This window comes from Leptonotus elevatus, chromosome 10 (genome assembly GCF_054856555.1).
Source record: "Leptonotus elevatus isolate MCC_2025b chromosome 10, RoL_Lele_1.0, whole genome shotgun sequence".
NCBI classification, from domain to species: domain Eukaryota; kingdom Metazoa; phylum Chordata; class Actinopteri; order Syngnathiformes; family Syngnathidae; genus Leptonotus; species Leptonotus elevatus.
Genome location: NC_141248.1, coordinates 17730920 through 17758236, shown reverse-complemented (window position 1 = coordinate 17758236; position 27317 = coordinate 17730920). Strand labels below are relative to the sequence as shown.

The window sequence follows — 27317 nt, the reverse complement described above, 5'->3', positions numbered from 1 at the left end:
CAAAGGTTAAAAATTGAAGAGAAAAAGTGACAATGCCATTGCCCTTCAGTAGCGTGAGGCAAAGTCCCATTTCTCAGGTGAGAGGCACCCTTTAATCAGTTCACAGCGGTACTGTTTGGGATGGTACAGTAAATCGAGATTTGACTTGGCAACTAAAATAGCGCTACATCTTACCAGTGTACTGTGACACTGTAACCACCGCAACATACGTAAAATAAGTAAACAAGAGCAAACAATTGTGGAGGATGTTTAATATTTGGTATTGCTGTCTTAGTATGTTGCATTTTGCTACAAGATGACACATTTTGTTTGAGAACTGTTGGCTTTAGTCTTCTTTGCATTCTATTGCTGTTTTTTACGTTAAAGTGAAGAGTCTCTACCAACCCTACACCAGATAGTAACTAGTGTGTCTTGCTTAAGGTAAAGTACTGTGGTTGTCATCAACTGGCAGGATACATTTGAATCTGTAATTTTAGAATCTTTTGTATCTTTGGACAATGGAAAGCCATAAAACATGTACCATACCAAACCTAAATTGCACTGCTTCGTCTAGAACTACAACATATTTGGCAGCAGTGAACCTTTGATGACTTGGCATTTTCTCTTTCACAAACAAGCAGAGGCGGTAGATTAGGGTGTGCAGGGAGACCACAAAGGCCTTTCAAACAGTCCTGTGGGAAATCGGATCTAATTTGATTACATCGGGAAGGAGCATTTTAGAGGGGGGGAGAAAAAACCTGTCTGCCATCACCAAGTCAAATAATTAGTTGCTAAACTAAAGATATATCTCCTGATTACCGCCAAGTGCACATAACACTTATAAGAGACTTTTCATCACTCTCATTATGAACTTTAAAGGTGAACGCACATTTAAGAGAGTGGTGGCTGAACGCCTGCCAGCATCCGCTGACAGGCCTTATTTGGCAAAGCGTACAAACACCATTTCATAATGAAGGCTCATTAACAACAGACTTTTTTTTTTAAATCCGTAGTCACCAATGCGATACTCACTGTGACTAGTCACATTTGGCGTGTTATACAGTATCCCTTCCTTGCTTTGTTTGTTTTCCTGTGCATAGTTTGAAAAAAAAAAAAAAAAAAAAACACTACCAGATTGTCAAAGAGAAAAACAGACTGTGTGGCTGACCATTGAGACAAACCAGGAAACTGTACAAACCGACGTTATACGCAAAAAGGGCTTTGTGTCGGCCGTGTGGTTCTCTGTAATTGTCTACTGCGCTACACACTGCAGAAGCAGCAGCAGCAAGCAGCACAAGGCCAGAAAGGATTGGAGGCAAAGTGACGTCCCCCAGTTTATCCTCCCTGAAAGCCTTCGCATGCTCTCAGTTCCACATGAGAGATCTGATGAAAGCCGTTTGTCAGTACGCCACTTAATTATCAGCCCGAAGAAGAGGAAGAAGAAGAGCCTCCGACGCTGGCCTCTGACAATGGCTCACAGCAGCCTGCTGACGACGGCGTGCACTAACAATGAAGAAGCGAGCGCGACCACTAATGGTGACGGGGCGGTGCCAACTGTCCATTTAGGAGTCTGGACGAATGGCGAAGCGGCACAGAAAGTCACTGTGTGCCACTTCGCTGTGCATTCTTTTCTTGTGGGTGCTTCGGCAGCATATGAATGCTGCAAAATGCCGTGCCGGGAATATAAAAATATGCTAAACCGGCACCTCTACATAAAGATAGAACCTGCTCTGTTACACAATGTGCATGCAAGTATACATTTTGATGAGATGAAATGTAACAAAAATAAACAAATAAAACGTTTTGGAAAAGTTGAGCATACACAAAGAAGACAATTGAATGAAAATATTTATTTGCATACCCCTTGCTAGTAATAATAACAACAATAATGCCATCAATTTACATTTGTATTTACTTAGTCAAACCCTTTTTTTTATGTCAAAGCGAGTTCCATTTCCGGTTGTAGGATCACTTTCTTGCTTCAATATATAAATTATACTTCATAGTTTGTAGTTTTAACATCAAACTCACACCTTAAGCTCAAAGCTCACACAAGACAGCCTGACTCCACCGCTCTCACTTTATGTTCAGATCATCGCAGTTCCACTAAAAGTCCCCGTCTTCTAAATTTCACACACCAAAAAGAAGAGTGTTGTTAACAAGTTTAACAACCCTGCCAAATGTATATGATAAAGAAAATGACCAAGTATAAAGACACAAGGCCTCAAAATCGGAACAAATTAAGCCAATGTCGCCGCTTTCAAACACTGCGGGCATGTCCGTATGCACTGAAACCATGCCCTGCTCAACTGTTAATCAAATACAACAACAATGATCAAAAAGATGGATGCTCATTCATTTAGCAAGTTTCTTACTTCATCGTCTCCAATAGATCATCACTACATGTTAAAGCCACCAGAGCCAGAATCCAATTCTGAGCCAGAAGACAATGACTTTGCTGAGAATTGACCCCATTCCTCTCAGTCTGCAGCAGAATGGTATTTCCCCCCCGCCCCCTCCCATTTACTGTAAAAGTTAACAATATATATTAGTCTATCCTAACATAATCATAGCCACTTAAAGCTGCTAAACAAAACAAACATATTTTCCCCTTTATCGGATAACTTTGTCAATATACTTCAATAGGTCAACATATCTATACAGTGAGGGAAGACAGCGACTCGTGCCGGTCGCATAACTACATCATTGGGCACTCGTTTTAAATCAGGAACAATGAAACCGTGAAAAATCGTTTAATGCTATATATCCACAAATCTAAACTACGTAATTATCATTTTTTCCATATTTTCAGCCATTATCTTCAAAGTTGTATGACGCACAGTATTTAAAACAAATCTATGAATTTATTTTACAGGAATTGCGTGTTTCAAACTGCCACTGACTGAAAACAAATCCAGACGTTTCTACCTGACGATAACATCCCTTTTAAGACTAGTCTCTAAAATGGCCGTTGCATAAAAACAAGCTGAGCGAATGGCTATTTTTCATTTCATTTGAAAGGGACAATGCACATTAATAAACAACAAATTAAGTTGTAAATATACTTGATTCTAGCAGCAGTTGCTAATTTGCATCTGTAGTCCCCTATACATAAATACATGAACATACAAATCACAAAACACTGCTAAAGATTTTTTTCTTTCTTTTTTCCATCTGTTTGTATAAGATGCTTCTTAAGCTCGGCATACACGGTACAATTTTCGTAGTGTTGTTTTCAAATTCCCTCTCATACTGCATAAGTGAATCGACTGTGTACTACGGCCCAACTGAGAGTCCCGCCTTGACTGCTGAAACTGTATATATTCAGGTCATCGATGTTCCACTCAAGTCTTGTAGGTGTCGGTAGTGTGCATTTCAAACCACTGCCGACTGAAGAAGACGACATTTACACCATCGGCACTCAGCAGGCAAAAACAATACTAACAACAAAGAAAAGTGCTTTGTTTATCAATTGTGTTCAATCAAGTAAATTACAACAATTAATTAATTAACAATTTATCAACCCAATCATCCCTTTATTTTCTCAAGTTCTTGCCATCGTTATGGTCGCGGCTAAGTCGGAGCCCATTTCATTTTCAGCTGACCACTTGGCCATAGACTTGTGCATGAAGGTGTAGGATTGGTTGGGCAAAAACGGCAACAAATCATGTAACAACTTGCAAGCTAATCTCATTGGATTCTTGAGTTTTCACGAGAAGACAATATTGTGACATTCTGTGCCTGAGGAAACCATCACTAATGACAGCAAATCCACAAAAGAAGGGCAAGCAGCAACATCTCGCTGGCCACATGACTGAAATATGACTGAAGCATAACCTTCTTTTCTTTTCTTTTTTTACTTCCCCAAACTATCAACCGTGCTCGTGCTCGATTTGATCCTCCACTGAGAGGGAAATCTGAGGCCCACTCGACAGTCCATTAGCCGACTTCATAGAGAGCTACTAGACTTTCTGACCCATTAATAATACACGGCAGTGGTCAAAAAAGGCCAGAAACCTTCATGCGCCCGCCAAACCTCCACGTGGCCACATTAACGCACTCATTTGGACACAATTAAGCGGTGGGGAGAGGCTGTGGCTTTGCGGCTGGCCGCAGGACATGTTGAAGGACTGGATTGTCATCACTGTGAGCAAAAATGCATATTGTGTGTTTACTGAGGAACCAAAACAAATGGTGTTGGGATAAACAAAATACCATTTGCCTTTTTTTTGTCTACACTGTCTACATTGCGCACGTTTGGAATGTGGAATGGAACTAAACGAAAATCATTTCGTCAGGGCACATTTTTCCCCAGACTAAGACTTGACTACACTAAAACCCTCATTAATAAACAATAACTGGGACTAAATCAGCATGCATTTTCGTCGACTAATGAAGATGAGATGAAAATGTACTTCACTTAATAAAAAGTGAATTAAAATCTATAAACATTTTAGTTCATGAACAAAAACGAGACGAAAATTATGATTTTGTAAAATCTTGTCTGCTAATCTGTGACTGTGACACTTGTCCTGTGACACACAGTGACCCCCCCCCCCTTTTCAAATCTGCAGCTAGCAAGCTGTGCAACATCCACAAACACATGGGAGGGACAGGAGGTGGATTCACGGTGAAAGGTTAAAAAACAAACAACTAAATTGCAGTTATAAATTAACGTAACATTAATCCAACGGCTCTAAAGTTCCAACAATAATGTTAATCTGACCGCTAACTAATGCTGGCTAATTTACTAGCTCGTAGAATGGAGTAATAGTAGCCACTTATTGCTGTTATTATTAACTGAAATTGTGTGTGAACTTGTTTTTCATCAAAAAGATGAGACAACATTTTATGTGAAATAGTTTTCGATCTGAAATGTTCCGACATAATCTTCTGACAAATAAATATACAGGGGTAAAATGATTGTACTGACTAAAACGTTGACAGTTTTTGTTGACTAAAACTAGAATAAAATTGTGTTTTCTTGGACTAAAATAAAGACAAAAATGCTAGATTTATAGTCGACTAAAATCGGACTAAATAAAAACGAGATGAGGTTGACTAACTATGATTAAAAACTAACAAGCGTTATTGAAACTGTACTAAAACTGAGACCAAATTTAAAAATGGAGGAAGGAAGCTAGCATGTGTTCAAACCAGGAACCTCTCGACTGCGAAGCAGATGTGCTCACCACTACCGCAATGTGCTGCCTAACTATGAAACCGGCTCCACAACTAATCTTGACTTGAAAATGAATGATAATCATTACAACAATCTCAATACTTATGCCTATGAATAATGCATACAGCCTGTGATAAAATGTTTAACCTGAATACTAATGTAACACCAGCCAGACAGCGAGTGGAAAATGTCTAGTTTGGACCATGTCGACACTTCTACATAAGTTAAATGCAGTGTTTCAACAGCGCCAAGCGTGAAGGACGTGACATTGACAGATGAGCAAGTCCGGCTCCGATCTTCACGTGTCATGTCCGTGGCCGGCGTGACCCGCGATTAGCCCAGCCCGACGCTCGCTGAACGTGAGCGACAAGAAGCGCGCCTGTCAATACAGGCGGCGGGGGAAGGCGGCACGGCCCTTTTTGGCATGTCATCCATCACCGGTTCCACTCGGCTGCCGCAGCTGTGCTGCTGTACCACAACACACACACGGACGCTGACCCCACTGAGGACACACTAGCGGGATGATCAAATATCAAGGACAGGAGGCCCCTACTGCTTCATTTACAAACATACTTTGAAATATTGACATAAGTGTCAATAAGTTGCCTTAAACAGCAGGCAGAAGCAGTCAAGTAAAGCCATTCATTAAAATAAAAAATGGGGAACGGCGCGAGTCTGAGGGTGACACAGAAGGTGAGGAAGGGGGGTTAAATAATTGCCGGAGCGTAGGAAACTCAGATTTCCAGCGTAATTACTTGCCATGCGGATTTTATGAAAATGCCAATCATCGGGCGCCATTCTGCTCCTTTTATCAGATGTGAATGACCCGGTGTCTGGATGTTGGGCATCGCAGCTGAGCTCATATTCAGCTCCCTGGTTACCTCAGGCAGGATGCACACCATTGACCGTGCTGGCAGTCTCAGGTTGGTACACTTTTTATTTGATTTTTGACTGTAAGAAAAATCATTCTCCTGTGTCTGCTAATTAGTCCTGCGACTGTTTCCTTTTACTGCATGTGTGCGACAGTGCTGCCAGATAAGCGTGTTCTTTGGGGAGAACACACTACCTTAATTACAAATTTTTATTATTAATTACCTTCAAGATGAGATAAGGTGGAACGCTCATTTTAAAAACACATTGGAGGTTGATCACACCAAACGTCAAAACATTTCAAGGTGAACCAAACGTTTTCAAAACTTTAAAAATATATATATATTTGTGCCATATTTGTTAAATCAATCATTATGAATCCATTAAGTTCATGATAAACATGATCCATGGAAAAGGGATCATTATTATTATTTTTTTTAAATCAGACATCATTGAACATCGTTAGTCAATCAGTTGTGTACTTGGGCTATAAAATGCTATCTTGGTTGACAACTCAACAGCTGTAAACAACGCAATACACTCATCAGATATGCCAACTTCCTCACTCTCTATTCACCAAGCCTGCTCCTTTTTGGTTAGATCAGAACCGCAAATGGAAGCTGGCTGTGTAGTGTATACCTCAGAGTCTCGCAGACTGCAGTGATATTGTCCAACATTATTATTATTATTTCACCACGCTGTTTGTTTTTTCCCCCTTAAACATTATTGTGTTTCTGTGCTTGTGTCGTTGCTGCATATGACATTTTAAGTATATTCTCGATGCCGATTGGCTGTCGGTGACGCAATGCCATTAAAAGTTTAGGTCAGCAAACCACACAAAATGGGTGAAGGACAACATTTTTTGCTTCAAATGCTTCATTTGCGCCACCTGACATGCAACCATACCTGACTGCGCAAAAAGCATTGACTATATATGGGAATGCACTAGGGATAGACCGATAATCGGCCCAGCAGATAATCGGCGCCAATATTCAGCATTTTATGAATATAGGCATCGGCCTCTTTATTTGTTTTGATGGCCGATATATTAAAAACTGTTATTTTTGCTCCGATGGGTGCTTTTCTCCTCAGTCTGCTCTAGGTCAGGCTGTTGACTCCCTGCATCATTGGCCCGCCCACAGCACCATCTGACTGGTTGCTCATGCAGTGCTAACAGCCAATAAGCAGAAATTAGCGGCTATTAGCCTGAAAGCTAACGGCTAGCTTGTGGATTTACGGCTATTATGTTAGCCTAATAGCCGTTTTTTAGCGGCTATTTGGGTGAATGGTTAGCCCGCGAGCTAACAGTTAGCCCGCAAATTAGTGGCTATTTGGGAGTTGGCATTATAGTTGGTGCAAAAGCTGATGGCAAACAAAAAACCTTTATTTTGCAAATCACAAAAGCTGTTTAATAAACATGTGCTTGAAGGCATTTAAGCAATCAAGTGCTGTAGTTTATTATTATTATTTAATTATTAAAAAATTTGACACCAACTTTTTTTTTTCTGCAAATACATATCGGCTTCAAATATCGGTTATCAGCCTCCCTGACTACCGATAATTGGTATCGGCCCTGAAAAATGCATATCGGTCTATCTCTAGAACGCACCATCAGAAACGTTTCGCTGACTGACCGTAGCATAACACACCCGCCACCTCGCACTGACCTGTTATGTTAGTGTTACCCCAGAAAAGCATCTTAATCATATTACTTGAACAAAAATATTGCAGTTCCACATCATCACAATATTGTAATACTAATTACAGATCTAAAATTTATTATTTTGACATCTTTGAGTAAAGAAAAAAACGTTTATATTTTTATAATATAAAAGTATCTTATATTTTTTATAATATAAAAGCATTTAATTTCTGAACAACATAAAATAACTTATTTCTCAGAAAATGAGTAGCTACGTTTTTTATTTTCATTGCGTAAAGTAACGTCAGAGCGGAAACAATTTGGGTATGTGTGCAACAGTTCAAATGCTATTAGTAGAGGTTTTATGTTAGCAAAAAAAGTTCGAGCTTGGAAAAAATTATTTACTTTACATTATTTCCTATGAGAACAATTGTTTTAAAATCACAAGTTGTAAGTCAACAAGGTATTCCTAATGGATTGTGTTCAACCTCGGCGGTTCCAATTCTAAGTGCTAAATCACCACAGATTAAAAGACATCGGTCAGTATTAAATCACAATTTGTTGACTTGAAAGGCGACACCACGAGCAGCAGAAGCGGGTATAAACCGGCGTGGATGAGTTTAACAGGCAGATTCACTGTTAAAGGCAGATTCCGAAGGCTGAGCTCTATTTTTAGCATGCAGCATTCATCAGCGCACCACTCTCCCTTCTCCCCCACCCTCCTAGTCGGGGTAAAAAAGAAAAGAAAAAAGAAAACATCTGAGCACACATACAAGAGGCAATAGTAAAAAGGCACCATCTGTGACCTCAATGTGAGTGAAAAGGTAGCGTGGTGTTCAGGCGTCAATGGGGATGGTCTCTGACCTTGCTTTATGCGCAGACTTCTGTCATGCCGATTGCATTTTAGGTCAACCACAGTCAAATAGTGAAACCAGATGTTTGAGTAACTTAACAGAAAACAACATTTGCTATAAACAATACACGTCAAAATTACGTCAATGCTGATCATCCAGCATTTCCATTCTATTTTTGTTGTGCCACATTTGACCAAAAATAACATTCCCATTTGTCGATTGAATTCAACGCAATCAAAAGAAAAAATATGCAAACCATTCGGTTCAAGAGTGCTATTATTTGTTTCGGCTCAATCACTTCTACAATATTCGGCTACTTTTCCACGAGAATGTGCTGTAATTTGACATGGCGTATAATCCAGCATTGGGCTATTATAACTAGTAATCACTGCAGATTATTACTCAATTACAATAGTTGAGTAAAAATCTTTGTTTTTAAGCTCGACTGTTTTTTACTGCCACCTGGTAGCTAAATCAGGGACACAAGGGGGAAAAAAGGAACTACAATTAATTAATCATAATTCACAAACAGTTGAACTCTACGTTCTATTTATGTTATCACTAAAGTACAATATAGAGTAGAGAATATATATATATATATATATATATATATTTATTTTTTTTATGTGGCAGCATGTGGTTTGTTTCATGTACTCCATCAATACAAACACAGCCATAATTGGATAAGCGTTACTTGAAATGTACATGGAAATAGCATACATAAAGGCATTAAATGGGATTTGGACATTTGGACCTGCAGTGTAAATCCAGCCAAAAAAAAACTCTAGACATGAAGCATTAATGTCAATGTCATACATCTCATTTGTGGCAGCCAGCTAAACACTTACAAATAGTATTCAGGTCAGACTGCATCCAACAGGAAGGAAACCAGCTCTAACTGGCGCACTACTATTCAGGGAGAGATCCAACAACCGGTGTCTCTCATACTTGCCTGTAATTGCCAAATTAAAAAAAAAGCATGCCTCAACAATACAAACTGATTAAGTGTTTTTTTAAATGCCCGGAGCTGTAACTAAGAATGCATGTAGAAATCAACATTGATGTTTCTTACAGAGTAAAGGGGAGTGTCTTGGACTATGAGCTAAGTTCACAGAACCAATGGATGACCCTCGTCAATGGCATTTAGCAAAAAAGGAGGCTGAGAATGGTAACAGAAAGCATAACTCTGAGGGGGAGTAAGGACTGTCACAAAAACATCCCAAATTTCAAGCCAACAACTCTGCGCAGGCCTGCAGGCCACATGAGGAAGCGGTAGCAGCCTCGGGCCTTTTATGTTCTGCGCTGCAGTTAGCACTTCAGTAGAGTGTGGGGACAGCGGCTCCTCGCCAAAAAGTGTGTGCGCCAAGGCCTGCCAGCCTGCCTTGCTCTCCCCGCCCACTCCGAGGACCCAAGCGTGAGCGGTGGGGCGCCGGTAGGCGGGCGCAAGGTGAGGCTGGTGGGCGGGCGGCCAGGCTGGAGCTTCCTGACATGGGAACCCGCTGCACGGCAGGATCAAGCCGGCTGCCGAGTGAGTCACCACCCCTCCCACAAGCCGACAAAGTCAGTTCCTGTCCACCGCCACCTTGCCTCTTATGCTGCACCACGGAATTTGGGGCGAGACTAAAATGTTCGCTCACCAGATTATATATTTTTTTAATTTTGTGTTTAAGTGAGAGCAGAATAGTGGTTATAGCACGCATGCCCCACAGTTCTGAGGCTCTGGGTTCAAATCTCAGCAATAGCCTTTCTGTGTGGAGTTTGCATTTCTCCCTGTGTTGTGTGGGTTTTCTCTAGTTACTCCAGTTTACTCCCACATTTCAAAATCATGCATGTTAAGTAGCTTTATTTAAATACTAAAAATTGTCCACAGGTATGAATGTGACCATGAACAATTGTTTCTCTCGCTGTGCCCTTGTGAAATGGCGGGCGATCAGTCCAGGGTGTATCCACCTCTCAGTCAAAATCTGTTCCTCTGCTTTCTCCTCTCCAGCAGACCCGTGATTCTGAAAAAGGATTTTAAGTGCGATGGATAGAGGAAAACCAAGAACATTTTGTCATTTCATTTATTTCTCATTTAAGAAACTATCTGCCAACTGTGCAACGTAAACAAACATCCAAAATGACTAGTTTAATTTGCTTTCCAAAAAAAAGAAAATGTTTTGTGAACCACGGGTGTCAAACTCAAGGCCTCGAGGCCACATTCAACCCGCCACATAATTTTATGTGGCTTGCAAAAGCAAATTATGTTGCATAATACACCAAACTTGCAAATTGTATAGCAAGTATTTTTTTGTTACCAATATTTAGTTTGAACCAACAGTTTTATTCGCTGTCATTTGAAAAAACAACAACAAAAAACAGGCTGCCATGTAATGTAAACAATGCTGCTAGCAATTTTATTGATCACCATTCAAAAAAGCAATTTCTTGCAAAAGGGCTTTTGGGATTTCATTTTGAAACATAATATCAATCAGAGAAGTATGTCAGATTTTAAACTTGATGATCAGGCAATTTTAGACTTTAGAGATTCCAGGCCCTAAAAACCTGAGTTGGTGGTGAAGATCAGTCAGGTATGTACTTTTGAACACTTCCTTCCCTATCACATTTAAATAAGCAACAGGAACAGGGATTTTCCACAGTGGAGCTAGTTGCAAGTCAGAAGTGGGAACATTATCTCCTTAGTAATGTCCTGAAGGTCTGGTTGCAAACCAAAACACTCCATTAAATGTAGCCAACTGCCCAGGGCGGCCATTATGAAGGCTCAGATCTAATGGCAAGTTGAACCTTTGATCTGTTTAGGGTTGTATGTATTTGCATTTTATAATGAGATTGGAGCAAATGGCCGGGGCCCCTGCAGAAGGCGGTTGTGTGTTCCGTCTTTGCACATCGGACCATTTATAAACCAACTTAACAACATCAGGTACGAGCGTTGGGGACTTAAGTAAAAGCAGAGTGAGATTTGGTATTTGTTGGTTAATCATGACTAATCTACATTTTTAGCTCATTTTCAAGAAAAAGCATAAAAATCACACCCATAGCAACAACCTCCAGGTTGTCAAACTGCTTGAAATGTGCTCCATATTTTCACCTAGAAGGAAAAAAAAGGGGGTTGTGGGATTTACGTGAGTTTTACCCAAGTGAGCCTCCAAGCATTTGAGAGAGGCTTTGAGTTGACAGTGGAGGTCAGCATCTGACAGCTGATGTGTAGCTGGCTACACTTCTTCCAGAGCAGATTTAAAGTCAGTCTTACATTTTCAGACTGCACAACCTGGGCTGGTAATTAAGGAGTGAAAGCACACGGTTAGCGGCTGAGATAGACTAGCCAGCGTGTGTTTCTGAGTAACAACGAAGACTTCAAAAATCAATCCGGCCGGTCCAGCTGGGCTACCAATTTAAGGAGCTGTAAGTTGTGGGGTTGCCAATATATTTGGCCCTGTGGTTTATAAAATTCAGGAGCAGCAAAGCTATGCAGCTGGCACAGCAAATATATACGCTCAACAAAGACAGCATTGCAATGCCGCAAACACTCAGACACTTTTCTAATAACACCAACATATTGTAATGATAGGCCATATAAAGAGCTGTCAAACAATACTTATTCACATCTTGCAGTCAGCGAAATATTTTTTCTTTTTTTTTTACAGGTCGATACTAATGGCCAGTCCCCATGTGCTCTGTTACAATTATTGAACAATCTCAAGGGTTAAAAATAGCTTAATAGCTAATTTTATAACTCTGTTGGACACTTCAACTAACTCCACCTCTTCCATGGGAGCCTTGTGACATTATATTGCCTCAAGATTTGAAATCTGTTTTTTAGACGAGTGAAAATAGGTAAGATACAATGGATTAAACCTGTTTTGTAAAAAAAAAAAAAAAAGGGATAGCTGTAATGTTTCAGTGCAGAACAAAAACTGTTAACCACAAATGTTTTATTTCCAGTCTCTGTCCTGGCTGCTCAGTAAAATAAACTAACTTAACAATAAGTTGACAGGAAGAATAAAAGAAGACAAAAATAAATTTGAGCTCAAAACATCACGACAAAATAACATTAAAGTCAACTGACGTCGCAGAAACAAATTTTGTTCCACTTTAGACGGCTCACTCCAATGCACTGTACTCAGACATACACAATTTGTATGTATCCAACTGTACGTGATAGCCGAAACATCTTAAGTCCATTTAAAATTCCTGAGATGTCGCGGGCTGACTTTTAGATGTTTTTAAAAAATATATTTTGAAAGGGGTAGTACTGACAAACACATCGATACAGAATATTTCCATTTCAGAGAGTTTTCATGGATAAGTCTCTAGGAATCCTTAAACCTGAAATGTCCTCAAGCGACTTGGCCACTCTCCAAAAAGCAATGCCTGCCATATAGAAGGAGAATACAGACCTGAATGATACACTCTAAAGACTGCTTAGAACTGCAAAGTGCGAGACGACGTGCCAAAGACTGCACTGAAAAAAATATACAAAAAGGTACTAACTTTCTCAGACCGTGCATCTCCAAAAGGTGACCTTCACAGTTTTAGATTTTCCAGAATTATCTGAAACATGGCTCCTGGCTCATTATTTCTTAAAGGTGCAGTACTGCCGTCTTTAACAAGCTGGTGTTCTGATTAGTGTGTTAAAATGCGAATGAACGTTCCCAAATTCCAGCAGCTGACGTCTCCAGGAGAACGGAGGAGTGATGACTACATCCGACCTACATTCACCACTCCCAGGCATCAGGAACGCGTGCTTCCAATCATTACGCATACACACAAGATGAGCTCAGTGTTAGTATCATAGGGAGGGCAGGGAGGACATAAGTGTACTGGATACAACAAATTAGAGGAGTAAAAGTAAACACTTTTGAAGTACATTTAAACATTATTGTGATACAAGATGCCTTCTGTTCACAGGTGGCAGGTACAGGTGCATCACAAGTCAGGTTTCTATCCAATTGTTTAAAATTTTTAAGCGAATTAACTGAAAATGCGCAAAACGGACATGCGACTTATGCCCATTTCCATCTGTTCAAATATTGAGATTCCCTCTCTGTAGGTGGCAGTATACACCATAGAGATGTGATCCACCAGTCATTTAAAAGAAGAAGAAGAACCGGAAGGGACCGCCAAAAGTTCATTTGTTTCAGCAATTCAATTCAAAAGTTGAAAAACTTGTTATAAGGATAAGCACACAGAAAAATATGTTACAGTATGACTTAAGTATTTAATTCATTTAATTAAATTGTAAATTTTAGATTTTTACAATAATCTTCAAAATTATAAAAATAAATAAAATCATAAAATATGCCACAAGTGAAACAAGTTCTGTGTATATATATATATATATACATACACAGAACTTGATAAATATACTGAGAGCACCTGTTATTTATGGAAGCTACCCAATTGTAGGCTAACGCAAAAAGCTAGCGTAGCAGTCTGCATCTTCGCTCAGTGTCCTAGCTTGTTAAAATCATTTAGCCTATGGGTGATAACGACGGAGAAATGAAGCAATTTCAAGAGAGCCTATAAAATGTACTTTATATACAAATGTGACCTCCTGATGACAGGACAGGAAGCGTCTCAGGCCTTTTTTAATGTTTTGAATGGAAATAAGCATGTGTGTGTGTGTGTGTGTGTGTGTGTGTGTGTGTGTGTGTGTGTGTGTGTGTGTGTGTGTGTGTGCGCGCGCGCGTGTGTGTGTGTGTGTGTGTGCGTGCGTGCGTGCTGGGATGTGGAAGGAAAAAAATGGAAAAAAACAAACATTAGTAAAAGAAGAACTAAGACTACCGTACTTGTGCTCACTCCAGCACCGCGGGCATGGAAACAGCTCGATTGGATTCCATTCAAAACGTCTTATGATGCAATGAAAGAATTTACACATCTTTTAAACTGTCTATTTTGGTGGAGATTCTCCATAAAAATTTAAATAAACAGTGGTGGGAGGGAGGGGATTGTGTTAACTTGTAACTCAGGCTTCTTGCGCACGTGTCAGATTGATTGATGTAGTTTGGGTTTTTTTTGCACTGGTGAGGGGTATTTCTACAGTTGTAGTCCACATTTGAAGCCAGACGCTGTTGATCTTTCCAAGCCTTTACTCAACTCAAAAGTACTACAAATGTATCAACTGAATACTCAGTTTATACAAGAGCGAGTCTACTCGTCCTAAATCTAAAACAAACCAGTGGAATAGCATCATTAGGTATTTATGCTGCTTGTTTTATATTTTATGTCTGCTTTTTGTCTACGCTATGCAAAAGTGAAATCCATTCATCACTTAATTTGCTGCCTAATCTGAGGGTTGCCAAATAATATACAATTTAAAAACAACTGAAACTTAATAATTGGTCAAAGTATGTATTCGGGAATTAATGGGAAGCAGTATTGACTGGATTATCCTTTCAAAATAATTTATGGTAATTCATCAAATACAAAAGCATTTATAGAAACACGAATTGTAAGGGTGCAGAAACAGTACAATGTTTTTTTTTAGGCTTTTATGTATGTACGTTTTGCACATTCTCGCAGCTTTGATTTACGGAAAGATGGTTAATTCATTCACTCCCAGCCAATTTCACTGAAGCAACCCCCTTTGTTCCCGGCTGTTTTACTGGATTTTGACTGATTTCGGAAGGCCCACAGAATATCGTGTTCTATTGCTATTAAAACATGGAACCTACCAAAGAAATATTAGAGTCTCTTCTTTCATCAGGGAAAACATTTATATTTGTATCCGTTTCTATGTTGCAGCAAATAGCATTAGAATATAATTAAGTTTCATCATTATTCATGAACCTGTTGAAAACACTGGGGAAAAGAGCTTGTTGCAACATGGCCCTGGTTGATCTCTTAAACTCTAAAAAAAATACCATTGCTTTAAGCGACCTCTTCAGGTCAGAGGCTGCATTAAAGCCTTCTTTATGCTCTAGCATAAAATAATGAAAGTTTTTGGGACCATGGCACTGTTTAAAATAGAACGTTTTTAATACGTTTTTGGGAGCAAATTAGTTAACTTTGCATTATCGCTGCAAAGAGCATGGTTAAATTTACAGTTTTGGTATAACATTTTTGCTTGGGGGGGGGGGGGGGTACTGAAACGTGATATTAGATGTTTTTCCCAACTAGTGAGTGCTACTGTATACAAACACTATACTGTTGAAAACGGCAAAAAGTTCAACCATGGGCAGAGATATAATAACGAGTGTGCCCTGCATTCACTTCTCAGCAGGTAAGGAATCTTATCTGATGGATTGAGGGCAGGAAGAAAACATAGATCACACAAAATTACAGCATCAGACTCACAGCAGAACCCAGCAAAGACACAATATTACTGGAGCTGTGTGTCAGATGATATGATGTGATGTGTAAAATTTTGTTGGACAGCAACAGTTGCTTTCACATGGCTCAATTACTGCTGTACTTCCCGTTTTTCATGTGATAGTTGTATATTTCTGAATTAGAAGTGTTTGTACTGTGAGTTAGTGATAGTGTTATTCAGAGAGCTTATAAACTTAGAAATTCTGGTTATGTCACCACAGTGCGAATAAAACTGTCATAAACAGAGGACCCCCCCCCCCGTGTGTGAAAGTGTCAATAGCAATTTGAGCCATGTCGAGTAGGCACCGTGCAGTGCAATTAGTGTAATTTCTTGCACTGTTTTGACCCGTTTTGTCCTATTTGCAACAAAAGTGTTTTGTCTGTCTGACTGTGAAGTTGCCAACCGTTAATTAAGCGGGGATGAAGGTAGAAGAAACGAGAAAATGATTTTCCAGACAAAAGCCCGAGCCTCGCAAGCAAGAATCAAACCATTAAAAATAACATATGCATTCTAATCTCGCGCCTCACTTGCACACACAGAAAGACACCTCCATACAGCCGTCTATACATGCGCCAGATCTTGTCGCCTCAGGAAATGGGCTTCATTCATCTTGTCTGACTGCAATAAAGCAGTGCCTAAGATTCTATTTCCAATAAACGCCGACTGATTGGAAAACTCATTCTAATATCAATTTCCATCTGGGCCCTTTAAAAGGCAATCAGCATAGCTTCATCTCCGTATATCACAAGCTCCTTGAGATGATGACACAGCACTGGCGCTCTCCTTCTGCATAATGGCCTTCTCCTATCAAGGCATCTGCAATGAATAATACCACCCATGAATGGGCTATTTAGTGTGTGTTAGCATGGACAGAAGCCACTTCTCTGAATATTAATCCTGAAGTTTCACACTTTCCGCGGGTCTGCATCAGTTTTTCATTTGGCAAAGTGAGGCACTTTGTATGATTTGGTGACACTTGTGGTTTCTCTTGACGCGTTTTGTCAGAAGCGCCAACGTTGATTGGTGATGATTCACATATCACTTTGTTTTCCTGTGCCCACAAAACAATCATTTCAAGACAAAATATAGAAACTTTCTTTCAAACGCTGGCAACTTCTTACAAAGTGTAATACAACAGTTTTGTGAAGCTGGTTAACTTTCAGGTCGTTCTCATTTCAAAATCAACTGACTCATCTGAAGTCATGTAAAGTGAAGAAATACGTCACCATCATGACATATTACTGTAAATAAGGATGTTTGACACCACTTTTTTTCAAACTGGTCTACTCAACTCTTGAGTAATCACCGATACTGATACCAAGTACCGATACCAATGGGGGGGGGTGTGATTGATGTTGTACTATGTTACCGTAACCATTGTTTCCAAAGTTAAAAACAAATGTTTGCAAATGTCTTATTTTGTTTAAACACAGAAGATAATCAGTCTTCTTTTAAAAAGGATATGCTGAAATCAAAGTATTTGGACAATTTTAAATTAAACAATGGCTCCAAACACTAACTTGATTATTAAAATTGTTGTCGATTAATTTGATAATCGATTACTTGTCGATTAATCGATTAATTTTGACAGCTCTAAAAAAAAAAATAATAATTATAATCCAAATTGTGACTTACAAGGTTTTGACTTGGGTTTTTAACCCAGTAATATGCAAAACAATATATTTTGTCTTTTTATTCATAAGATTCCAGAACATTATAGTTTATGTTTTTTTGGGGGGGGGGGTGAATGTACAATATTCTACAAGAGAATGACAAGGTCCCAATTACTATTTCTTACCTTCCAACCACTTCCCGCCTCTCTGTAGTATGGAAAGTTATCACAGATCCACTGGTAGATCTCGCTCAGCGTCATCTTCTTCTTTGGCGAGCTGTTGATGGCGAATGTGATGAGGCTGGCGTAGCTGTAGGGAGGCTTGCCGTCCTTGTGCTGTTGCACCTCTTCCTGGTCCAGCGTTGTGTTGGGATCCAAGAGGGCGCTCTTCTTGCCCGTGCCTGGCCCGTGGCCGTGCTGGCCGTCGGCCTTGCGGATGGCCGCCTGCATGGTAAGCTGAGGGAGCCAATCCATGGAAGTCAGGCTACTTTCCAGCTCTGACGTCATGTTGACGACAGGCCGGTCAGCAGGGAGGGGGGGAGGGGGGAGGGGTAAACCCTAAAAAGCCTGGAGGTAAAACCGGTGGCCTTTGTTGGAGCTCGGCTGACTGGTGAGGAGAGGAGCAGGTGGGGGTGATGAGCTGAAGTCTGGGCCCTCAGATCAGGACATCAGCATGCTGTCTTCTCCAAGGCGAGTCTATAGAAATAGAAGACAGTATGCTTATATCAGTTAACTGTGCATTGCTTGAAGAAGTGACCACTGCAATCTTTTTTTTTTTTTTTTTATTGAAGGCCTAGCTATTCGTTGGGGCTCTCAGTTTTCAGTGAAGAATGACAATGACCAGCAGTATTTAAACTTATTCACTCCGAGCCATTTTCACTAAAGCAACCCCCTCCGCTCCCGGCTGTTTTACAAGATTTTGACTGATTCTGCAAGTTCCACAGAATATTGAAAACATGGAACCTACCAAAAGAAAGATTAGAGTCTCTTCTTTCATCAGGAAAAAAAATATATTTGTATCCGTTTCCATTTTGCAACAATTAGCATTAGAATATAGCTAAGTTTCAGCCGCGACCCAAAATAAGAACAAGCATTTATAGAATATGGATGGATGGACTTGGAAAATAACAATCAAACATTTCAACTTCAAAAAGCAGAAAAGCATGTGTTGACATTTTTGTGTTGATTCAAAAATATTAATTTGTGGTGTTTTTCATCTTAAAAACACAATGCGCGTTTTGTATTGGGCTACGACAATATGTTAAGTGAGCAAAAAAACAGAAGTAGTTTGCATGTTGTCTGCACATGCTTTAACTGGCTGTGCAGCAGATTACTAGACCACCACCTTCTCTTCCACTCGCTGCTCTTAGAGCTGACTCATAGCTAAGACTCCATCTGCACTGAGGGAGAAAGAGAGAAAGAGAGGGGGAGAGAGAGAGGGAGAGTAAATGCTGGGCAATTGTTTTCACAACTGCCAGCCAAATGGGGCAATGGCTCAGGAAGAATTCGAACTCTCTTGTGGCTAGTAAAACCCCCTTTCCCCCTCTCCCGTCTGCCCAGCCTTCCAGCTTGCCCGCCCACTCGCCTTACGGAGCCTCTGCCATAAACAAGGCAGGCAGTGTCATCTTGCAAACTGTCCTCCACCCAGTGTGTGTCTGCAACAGCCTGTCTCGCTGTCCTTTCTGGCACACTGCCCTGCTTGTCCGAAAATAGAGGGGCGGACTAGATAAGCCGTAAGTTCTAAATGTAGGTGAAGACGGGTATCTGTGCAGGGGGAAAAGGAGTGGGATGACACCTTGAACTGGTTGACGGCGAAAACAAACTCACCATTTTGTGTGTGTGTGTTTTTTTTTAGTTCCGTATGTGTCGTGCTGGGAATAAACAGTCCTGACAGTCCTCAATAGGCCAAACACTCTATTCTTCAAAAATAGTCTTTGTGCGCAATATGAAACTGTATCCCATTCTTTTGAGAGAATTTGCAAACGGTGATTCAAAAGTGCCTGAAGATAGTGAGCTCTATTGTACTGAATCACTCTGATACCCTGGATCAAACCTCCGAGGGCCTTTCAAGAGAGGTTCTTACCCGCCAAAAAAAACTTCTCACACCTACACTACTGAGGCCATCCAAGTCTTCACAAACTAAAGAATCTATCTTAGAGTCTAATTTGACTTTACGCCATTTCTCAATCATCCACCAAGGGTGATTAACCACAAGCTCTTTTTAGTCTGTTTTAATCGGCCGCATCAGTGGTAACGAGACCCTGCCGCTTAGCCAATTTTTTGCTTTGACTTGCCAGCAAAAAAAAATTGCAAGATGAGCCCTAGATGGCGGCAGCGTTTGACAGATAATAAGCCAAAAAAAAAAAAAAGCTTCAAGCTTTTGAATACCAATCCCAGTTGAAGCTTAATTCAAACTAAACATCATAGAACTACATGTGTATTAAAAATAATGGCATCACGTTGAAAAAACTTAATGCATCGACCCAAGACTTTCATACAACTAGTCAACTACAGTACATGAACTACAGGCCACTTGTACAGCAGCTTCTGCTGCAAAGTACACGCTAAGCCCGGTACAGTGCCGACTTTTTAACACACTTCCAGTGTGCACGGTTACGACGCCGTAATCAAGTTCTCAGAGATCTCAGAGAGAGGCCTGATTAGTAACTTATCATGAGTCGGTCTTCTGGGTTGAGGATCAGCGTCTGATGGGGGAGTGTGAAAATATAACAGAGTGGCCATGAACACTCAGATCAAGGAGCTCATTGTGAGCTTAACGTGGGCAAAGGGACGTAAATACACACCTCTTTCTGAATCAACAGGGCTGGAGAATAACAGAGGCCAGCTGCGGATGACAGTTAAAATCAATGTTGTAGAAAGTGATCGTTAAAAACTGTACAGTTTTTGTTGGGCATTTTTGTTTTGGTTTGTTTTTTTTTACAAGAAGATACCCTAAATTTGCATATTGTGAAATAATTTTTAATGCTCTGTTTGCGTACATTTGGGTTGGGGATTTGAGAGTACTTTGAACCCCCATTTTCACTGCGCAAAAATACCTTGCCCAGGTGAAAATATGTGAGACCATATAAAAACACATTTAAGAGTTTTACTCCTCCCACATGCTTTAAAAACATTTAAACTTACTAAAACACTTTTTTTTTCACACACTACACTTTTAATCATACAAAATATGTGTGCATGATAGCTTTTACTCACTTATATTGAAAACAATAAATGGTCCATTAGATTTAGTAAAATGACAGCGACCATAAATTGTATTGCCCCACAGACGATAAGAACATTTTTTATTGTCAACTGGTTGACAGATAAAACGTGCTGTATTAAAGAGTCAAATTTTGCGAGTGGAATTGGGTGTCATATATCATAGAAATAATTATCTACCAGGCTTCTATAAGGCACAGCAGGAGGACATTTCTAAATGGAGCAAACTGCTTTGCCGTCAGCTGGTCAGAGGAAGTTTGCGCTTGCCAAGTCCATTGATCTCTAACAGCGGGAGGTTAGCGGAGGCTCAGCAAGCCAATTCAATATCTGTTATGGGTACAGACACAAGCAGATGATTAAGGCATTTTTTTCCACGTCAACAGAATTCCAAGAGGGACAAGGCTAGATCAAGCTTGGAGAAATATTTAATGGGGTGGAGCATTTGCCTGTCGTAAATAATGTCTTCTTCCTCAAATTCTGGTTTTTCTACAGAACATTTATAGTATTTACTGCTTGTAAGCAACAGAAATGATTCATTACAATCATCCTTTTTTGTCTGTTTTAGTGAATCTATAACATGCACAAATTATTCCGGTTAATGACCAATTTTTCAGCACCACTTTACATGCACTGGGTTCAATTCTATCTTTGGTCAAACTGATTCCAAACTCTAGGTTGTGACCATTTTCCTTTCAGCTTATTTGTGTGTGGATTTTCAACCAGGAAGACATTGCTATGAACATGATATGATTACTACTCATTACTTGTTATCTGTTGTAGGTTGAGGGGTTAAATGAATATGTTTACAACACTTCATATTTGTTAAATTTAATTAGCATGCAAAAAGGACATCTGCCTTGAATCTTTATGTTGGTATTTAAAAGTAGAGATTTTAACTTATTTATTTATTTATATTAAATCACAGACAGCTCCCGCAGTAGTTTCAACAATTCTGTGTCCTCCCTGTGGATTGTATTCACACTCATTTACAATTTTTCATGAGGGTAACAAGGGGCACAGTGTTGTTTTTTGGATCATTATTAGTACAGTAGTGCCTTGAGATAAGAGTTTAACATTAACATTAACGAGTAAGAGTGAATGAAAGTAATGCAACAGGTGTTCACCTCCACGCTCATGAGAACTAAAATGAGCAGACTTCAGAATCATCTGACTAAAAGCAAGTTTTCAATGGCAGAGTAGCTTCTTGACTGTCAAAACACAAACAAAGGCTAAATATTTCCACCCAGAAACTGAAAAATCAAAGTTGACTAAAAGCAGCATTTCTGTCATTTCTATGGCCGGCAATTACAACATCAAACTAAGAGCATTTTCGGACAATTTGATTTGTCGAAAAAGGCTATTCCGTACAGCGATAATCATTATATTCTCATCTGTGCCATGCACTTCGAGCCAACAAATTGAATATGATAGATAACACAGTAAGATAAAAATCGAACATTAAAATACCATTTTTGTTTGATAAGATAAAAACACAAAGAAATAGATTTAATATCAGTAAAACAGTTTGCAGTCATTGCCTAAACTTGTACTTTACGTAATAATACAACTTTAGCTGTGCAATAAAAGCACATCGACCTCACCAGACATCCCATGAAAAGAGTAAAAATGGTCATAAATGCTCCCAAATCGATATTTGATGCTTGTGTGTCGATACTGTACTAAAAGGAAAACGATGTAGGGATGAAACGGTTTACAGAAAACACACACGGAAATTTCAAATGGTTAGCATTACCGTTTCAAATTGTAATTTTCATCACTACTATTATTAGCGTCTCTGAGAGGAGTGTTGTTTTTTGGCAGATGATGGCTTTATTTTTCCCCCTGCAAAGAGGACAAGAGGAGGGGCGGGTGGGAGTGTGGGCGTATTTTTATTTTTATTTTTATGAGACTGCAAATAATAATTCAGGATAATTATCCTGTATGCAAAGAATGCAGGAGGAATAAAATCGCCACGAAGGAAGCGAAACAAGTCAAATACACAAAAAGCCACCTTTAGGTTTGTGAATCAAGATTTGTCTGTCTTAAGAAATACTAAAGTGTAGTGAACAAATTGCTCTGTGTACCCAATGAATTGCAGTTGCTATGAACTATCCGCAAAATTTTACCCTATCTTGTCCGCCCGACCAGTGAAAAAATGCAAGCATACAATTCCAGTGGCTGCGGGAGGTGCGCTGGCAAAGGCACAAGTTGATGAAAGGCATGGCGCCTCGCTACATGGAGATGCCTGCTCTTTGACCCGCCACGCTAATGATCCAGCTGCTTCGTAATCGGCAAGGCCAAGTTCACTGTCTTAATTAGAGGGCCTCGGGTAGCGGCAGGCATTACGAAGCGCAACACCACCGGGCAGTAGCAACCAACCCCCCCTCCCGCTGCCTTCATTACCCTGTCGGGCCGTGGGATGCTCAGAGGCCCCCCTGGTCTGTTGAGGAAAGCAATTGAGTGAACAAGAAGTCGGAGGTGGACTGAGGAGGAAGGTGTATGGAGACAAGGTGTATTGCCGTGTCAGCAACTTTCCTGGCAAGAACTGAATCACACATCATTGCTGTCATTCGACAACCGTGTATATCCGTTGTCTAGAGCAAAATATTTATTTAATTGCAACACACACACACAATGGACTGTTATTAGACAGATTCAGCACCAGAAACGTAAATCTGTCGTTTCACAGACATCGCTGGATGTTGTAACGTTAACGTGGGCGTGTGTCAAAGTAATAATAGCTACCTATGACAAAGTGACGACTTTGTTCCTCTCATTTTGTAACTAACAATGTGTGGCAAAGTAAAAGTGAAGTTGCCACAAAACAAAAGCATAAACCTCTACCAGTAAGAACAATATGCTTGTGCACACCCTCCATTATACCAGATGAGCATTGTTGGCGTTCACAAAAGTGATACGCTTTTTCAAAAAATGTCATCTTTAATAAGTTATCGTAGCTAAATTTCAAAAGATTGTTTACTGTCACCAAAACGCCATTAACATGTTCAAAAAAAATTCTGTTTTCAGATGAAAATGTTCCAATGCTAAGCGCACTTTAATGTGTGAAGGATACTATCAATGAACTGATTAAATTAAATTTACAATACAACCCATTCTTTTGATAGGAAAAGGGAGGCGTGTATTTGTCTTGCAACTAACTGGGATGCAGCCTCTTAAGACGTGATTGCCATTTGAGGAAATATGGGAGAGATTGATTGATCATTTGTTAACGGGTGGTGATGATGTTATTGAATAGGAAGCAACCAGAAAAATACAAGAGGAGGTATGGATGGTAGTATTGAGCTGGCATAAAAACATTGTGCATGTTCGCACTGAATAGGGTTATGAGTTCAGGCATTACGCCCCCACAGGCATTGTGAACCCACACATACTGTACGTATTGAGCTACTTTGATGGCAATATAAGAGAGTGGAGCGTGTCACAGTGGAAAAAAAAAAGGTTTAATTTTGAGGGTGAAAAAACTGTCAGCAGTTCTTCATTCTTTAGGGCTGAATGGCAATTTTCAAATGATTTTTAATTGACCTAGATCTTTTCCCGACATGTCTTGACAACATTTGCACAATGACGACAAAGCGGCCATTATGTCCTTGCGTCAGAAATGTCTCTATTAACCTGTCAAAGCTGTTAAGTCGGGCCAGGCCTTCGTTGATTGAAGAATGGCCAATGAGGCAAGAGAGCTGAGTAATATGCGAGGATTACTCAACGCAACCACGCTGAGTTAACGTCATTATGTCGACAGGTCGCCATCTGCGTCATCGACTTTGTTGCTGTTCCTCGTTTTAAGATATTGCACCATTCCTGTTTCTAGTATGCACTTCGTTACAACCCTGGACGAAATGCACGTTTCAAACACAACAACTAAGAGTATTGCCTTCATTTGTATCACCTACAAATAGCTGTGGTAAGCCGTACATTTGGTACCTGGCTTTTAGTATGGATTTACCTGACTTAATGTACCTCTTAATAGCACCACAATCAAACCATACTTATAGAAACCGTAAATATAGACATGAATACGAAATCATCTGGAGCAGTTCAGATTGGGTCTGAAAATTTGTGAAAAAAATCCATTAGCATTTTTTCCATTATTGCGATTAAATGTACAATAATTTTTTCAAGGTCCTCTTTCCATATATATATATGTTTAAGAAACACAAAAAATATTTTAATTTGCATTATTAAAAAATAATAAACAATATCAGATTTATTGTACAGTTACACTTGGTTTTATAGGTTTGGTTTATGCTACAATAAAGCCGGATGAACCATGAATGAATATTATACAAATCCAGTTTGTGTTAAAACATCTGTTGCTTCTAAAACCAAACCAACACTATCGATGCTAACAATTTATGTTTTGCATTGTTTGTTATTATTAAGCTTTTCATAAGGCAAAGCTATGTTGTTTTTAAGTCAACTTTAATGTCCATTATTTTAAGTCAGCTGGGATGGGATCCAGTTTACTTGCAAGTTGCAACCCTAATGAAGACAAGAGCTACAGAAAATGGATGAAAGGATGAAGGTTCTCAACTCCAACACATAGCATATCATTTCCTTTGTCTCCATTTGCATGACAGCTGGGTTTCTGTTTTCCATTATTTTATAACTCATCTCACATGAATTTTTCATTGCACCTATGATCTTACTGTGAAGGAGCTATTGTCCAGCTGTTAGCAAATATTATGACCAGGCCTCACTAAACAGAGCAGTCCAGGTGCATCATACAACCCGACGAAATGAGCCTATTTAAATAGCACCTTTTGAAGGGCTACTCTGAATTGTCTTGTCACAACTGAATCGCTTTCAGGCACCTAAAGTGATTATGACACAGATGTGACATTATAAAGCAGTTCCGATTTCCTAGATTGTTACTGCCAAGCCTACCTGAGCTGAGCATTGAATCTGAAGGTCGACATGGCTTTTTTTCACGTGTACGGAATTGCAATCAGCACTAACCTGACAGTTCATAGAAAAGAGTAATAACTTAACCTGTGAGTGCGTGACCACATGCCACAATGTTAGCCGCAAGTTAGCCAAAGCTCTGCAGTAAAAGAAAAAAAAAATCACATTCAGCAGAAAATAAACACAGTGGAAGCTCAAATCTACCGTTCCGAAATGTGTACAGTTTGGAAAATGATTTTTTAAAAAAATCATCTTTTCAATCATCATTGTAGCTTAGTGAATCTGCATCATTTGCATATTTGGAGCTGATCACTTTTACCAAACCACTGAACACTTGGTATTGCTTAATGAATCTCAATACTTTTTTGCTTACCTCCATAATGTATATTTTGTGAGTGCGGGTTGTTTACTGAGGTAATCGATTGGCCCCGACTACTGGAGGCAAATTCCTTGTGTGTTTTGACATACAGTGGTGGTGCTTAAAGATACAAGTAACCCGATATACACATTTTTAGAATACAAGCTGCCATTTGGACAATTCTTTGCTTTGACTTAAAAGCAAAAATTTGAGATACAGTATAGAGCCCTATACTGGCAGTGAACTCGATCCACTTCACAACAAACAGTAGTTCAGCAGATTGTTAACAATAAAAAAAGGCTACAAAAGCAGTTTAATGCAGTCAGTTGAAGTTTCCTGTTAGACTTTACGATAAAGAGAATTACACATCATGTATTTAAAACAACCACATAACTTTGCCTTAAGTCCTCTTTAGCTTGTTTCTAACAAACAATACAAAGGAATTGAATCAATCTACTGGCGCTATAATGCTTTAAGGAATGTCTTCACATGCTTCATCAACACATGTAGACAAATAATGTGACAGTACTCAGAGGGATATAATTATTTTTATTTGCGAGAAACAAATAAGATTGCTGCAGTTTATTGAGTCAGAGTAGTTGGTACCTGGCTTTCTACCGCCAGGTCGCACACAACAGAAATGAATCATGATGCACAAATGTAATTATTTATTATTCATTAAGTATAAAATAGTCATGTACTATTTTCGTTGGGAAAAAAATAACTTCTTAAATTTGAGAAATTTCAACTAAATACGATAAGACTTAAATTAAAACTAAATTGAAGGTTTAATCACAACACTATTATGTCAACCAACAAGCAACTGAATTTGACGGAAATTGTTTGGTTTCCGTGCTGCCGTGGCCACACAATGACCCCAATGGAACAGGTGTGTCAAGTCATCACTTCCTCCACTAAATGCACATTACGCAGACTGTGTTTAGTGAAATATGCACATACTGTATGGTGACACTCCGAATTAGCCCAGGAAGGGAGACCTCAGGCAAGTTCACCATTTTTCCGTAATACAGTCAAAACATTGCCATATTATGTAATAATAATAATAATACCACATTACAGAGAACCTTATTTATGTTCTGCCCGGAACTTCTTACAGCATGACTACAACAAGTTCCACTCAAATACCACACGCAGCATAACAGCCGCAATTTCCTCAGGCTATTCAAGCTCACAGTCATGCACTTACACACACAAGAGCTGTGACAGGTACCAAACCGGTGCTCTCCTGGCACTTATCTACAATTTTCAAAAATGAATCCCCCCCATTTATTATTCTTTTTTAAACCGCAGTCACAAATCCATCACGAGTAACAACACGCAACACAACATTGCAAGACCGCCT

At 39.6% G+C, this 27317-nt stretch overlaps 1 protein-coding gene across 1 annotated transcript in view; it reads right to left on the bottom strand.

The window, feature by feature from the left end:
* The window catches only part of foxj3 (forkhead box J3), a 98878-nt gene that overhangs the window by 45913 nt on the left and 25648 nt on the right, over window positions 1-27317 (bottom strand). Inside the window, exon 2 of the mRNA XM_086087447.1 lies at window positions 17638-18147. Coding sequence (XP_085943573.1) covers window positions 17638-17958 — 321 coding nt within the window. The 5' untranslated portion in view covers window positions 17959-18147. The remainder of the gene's footprint in view (window positions 1-17637; window positions 18148-27317) is intronic.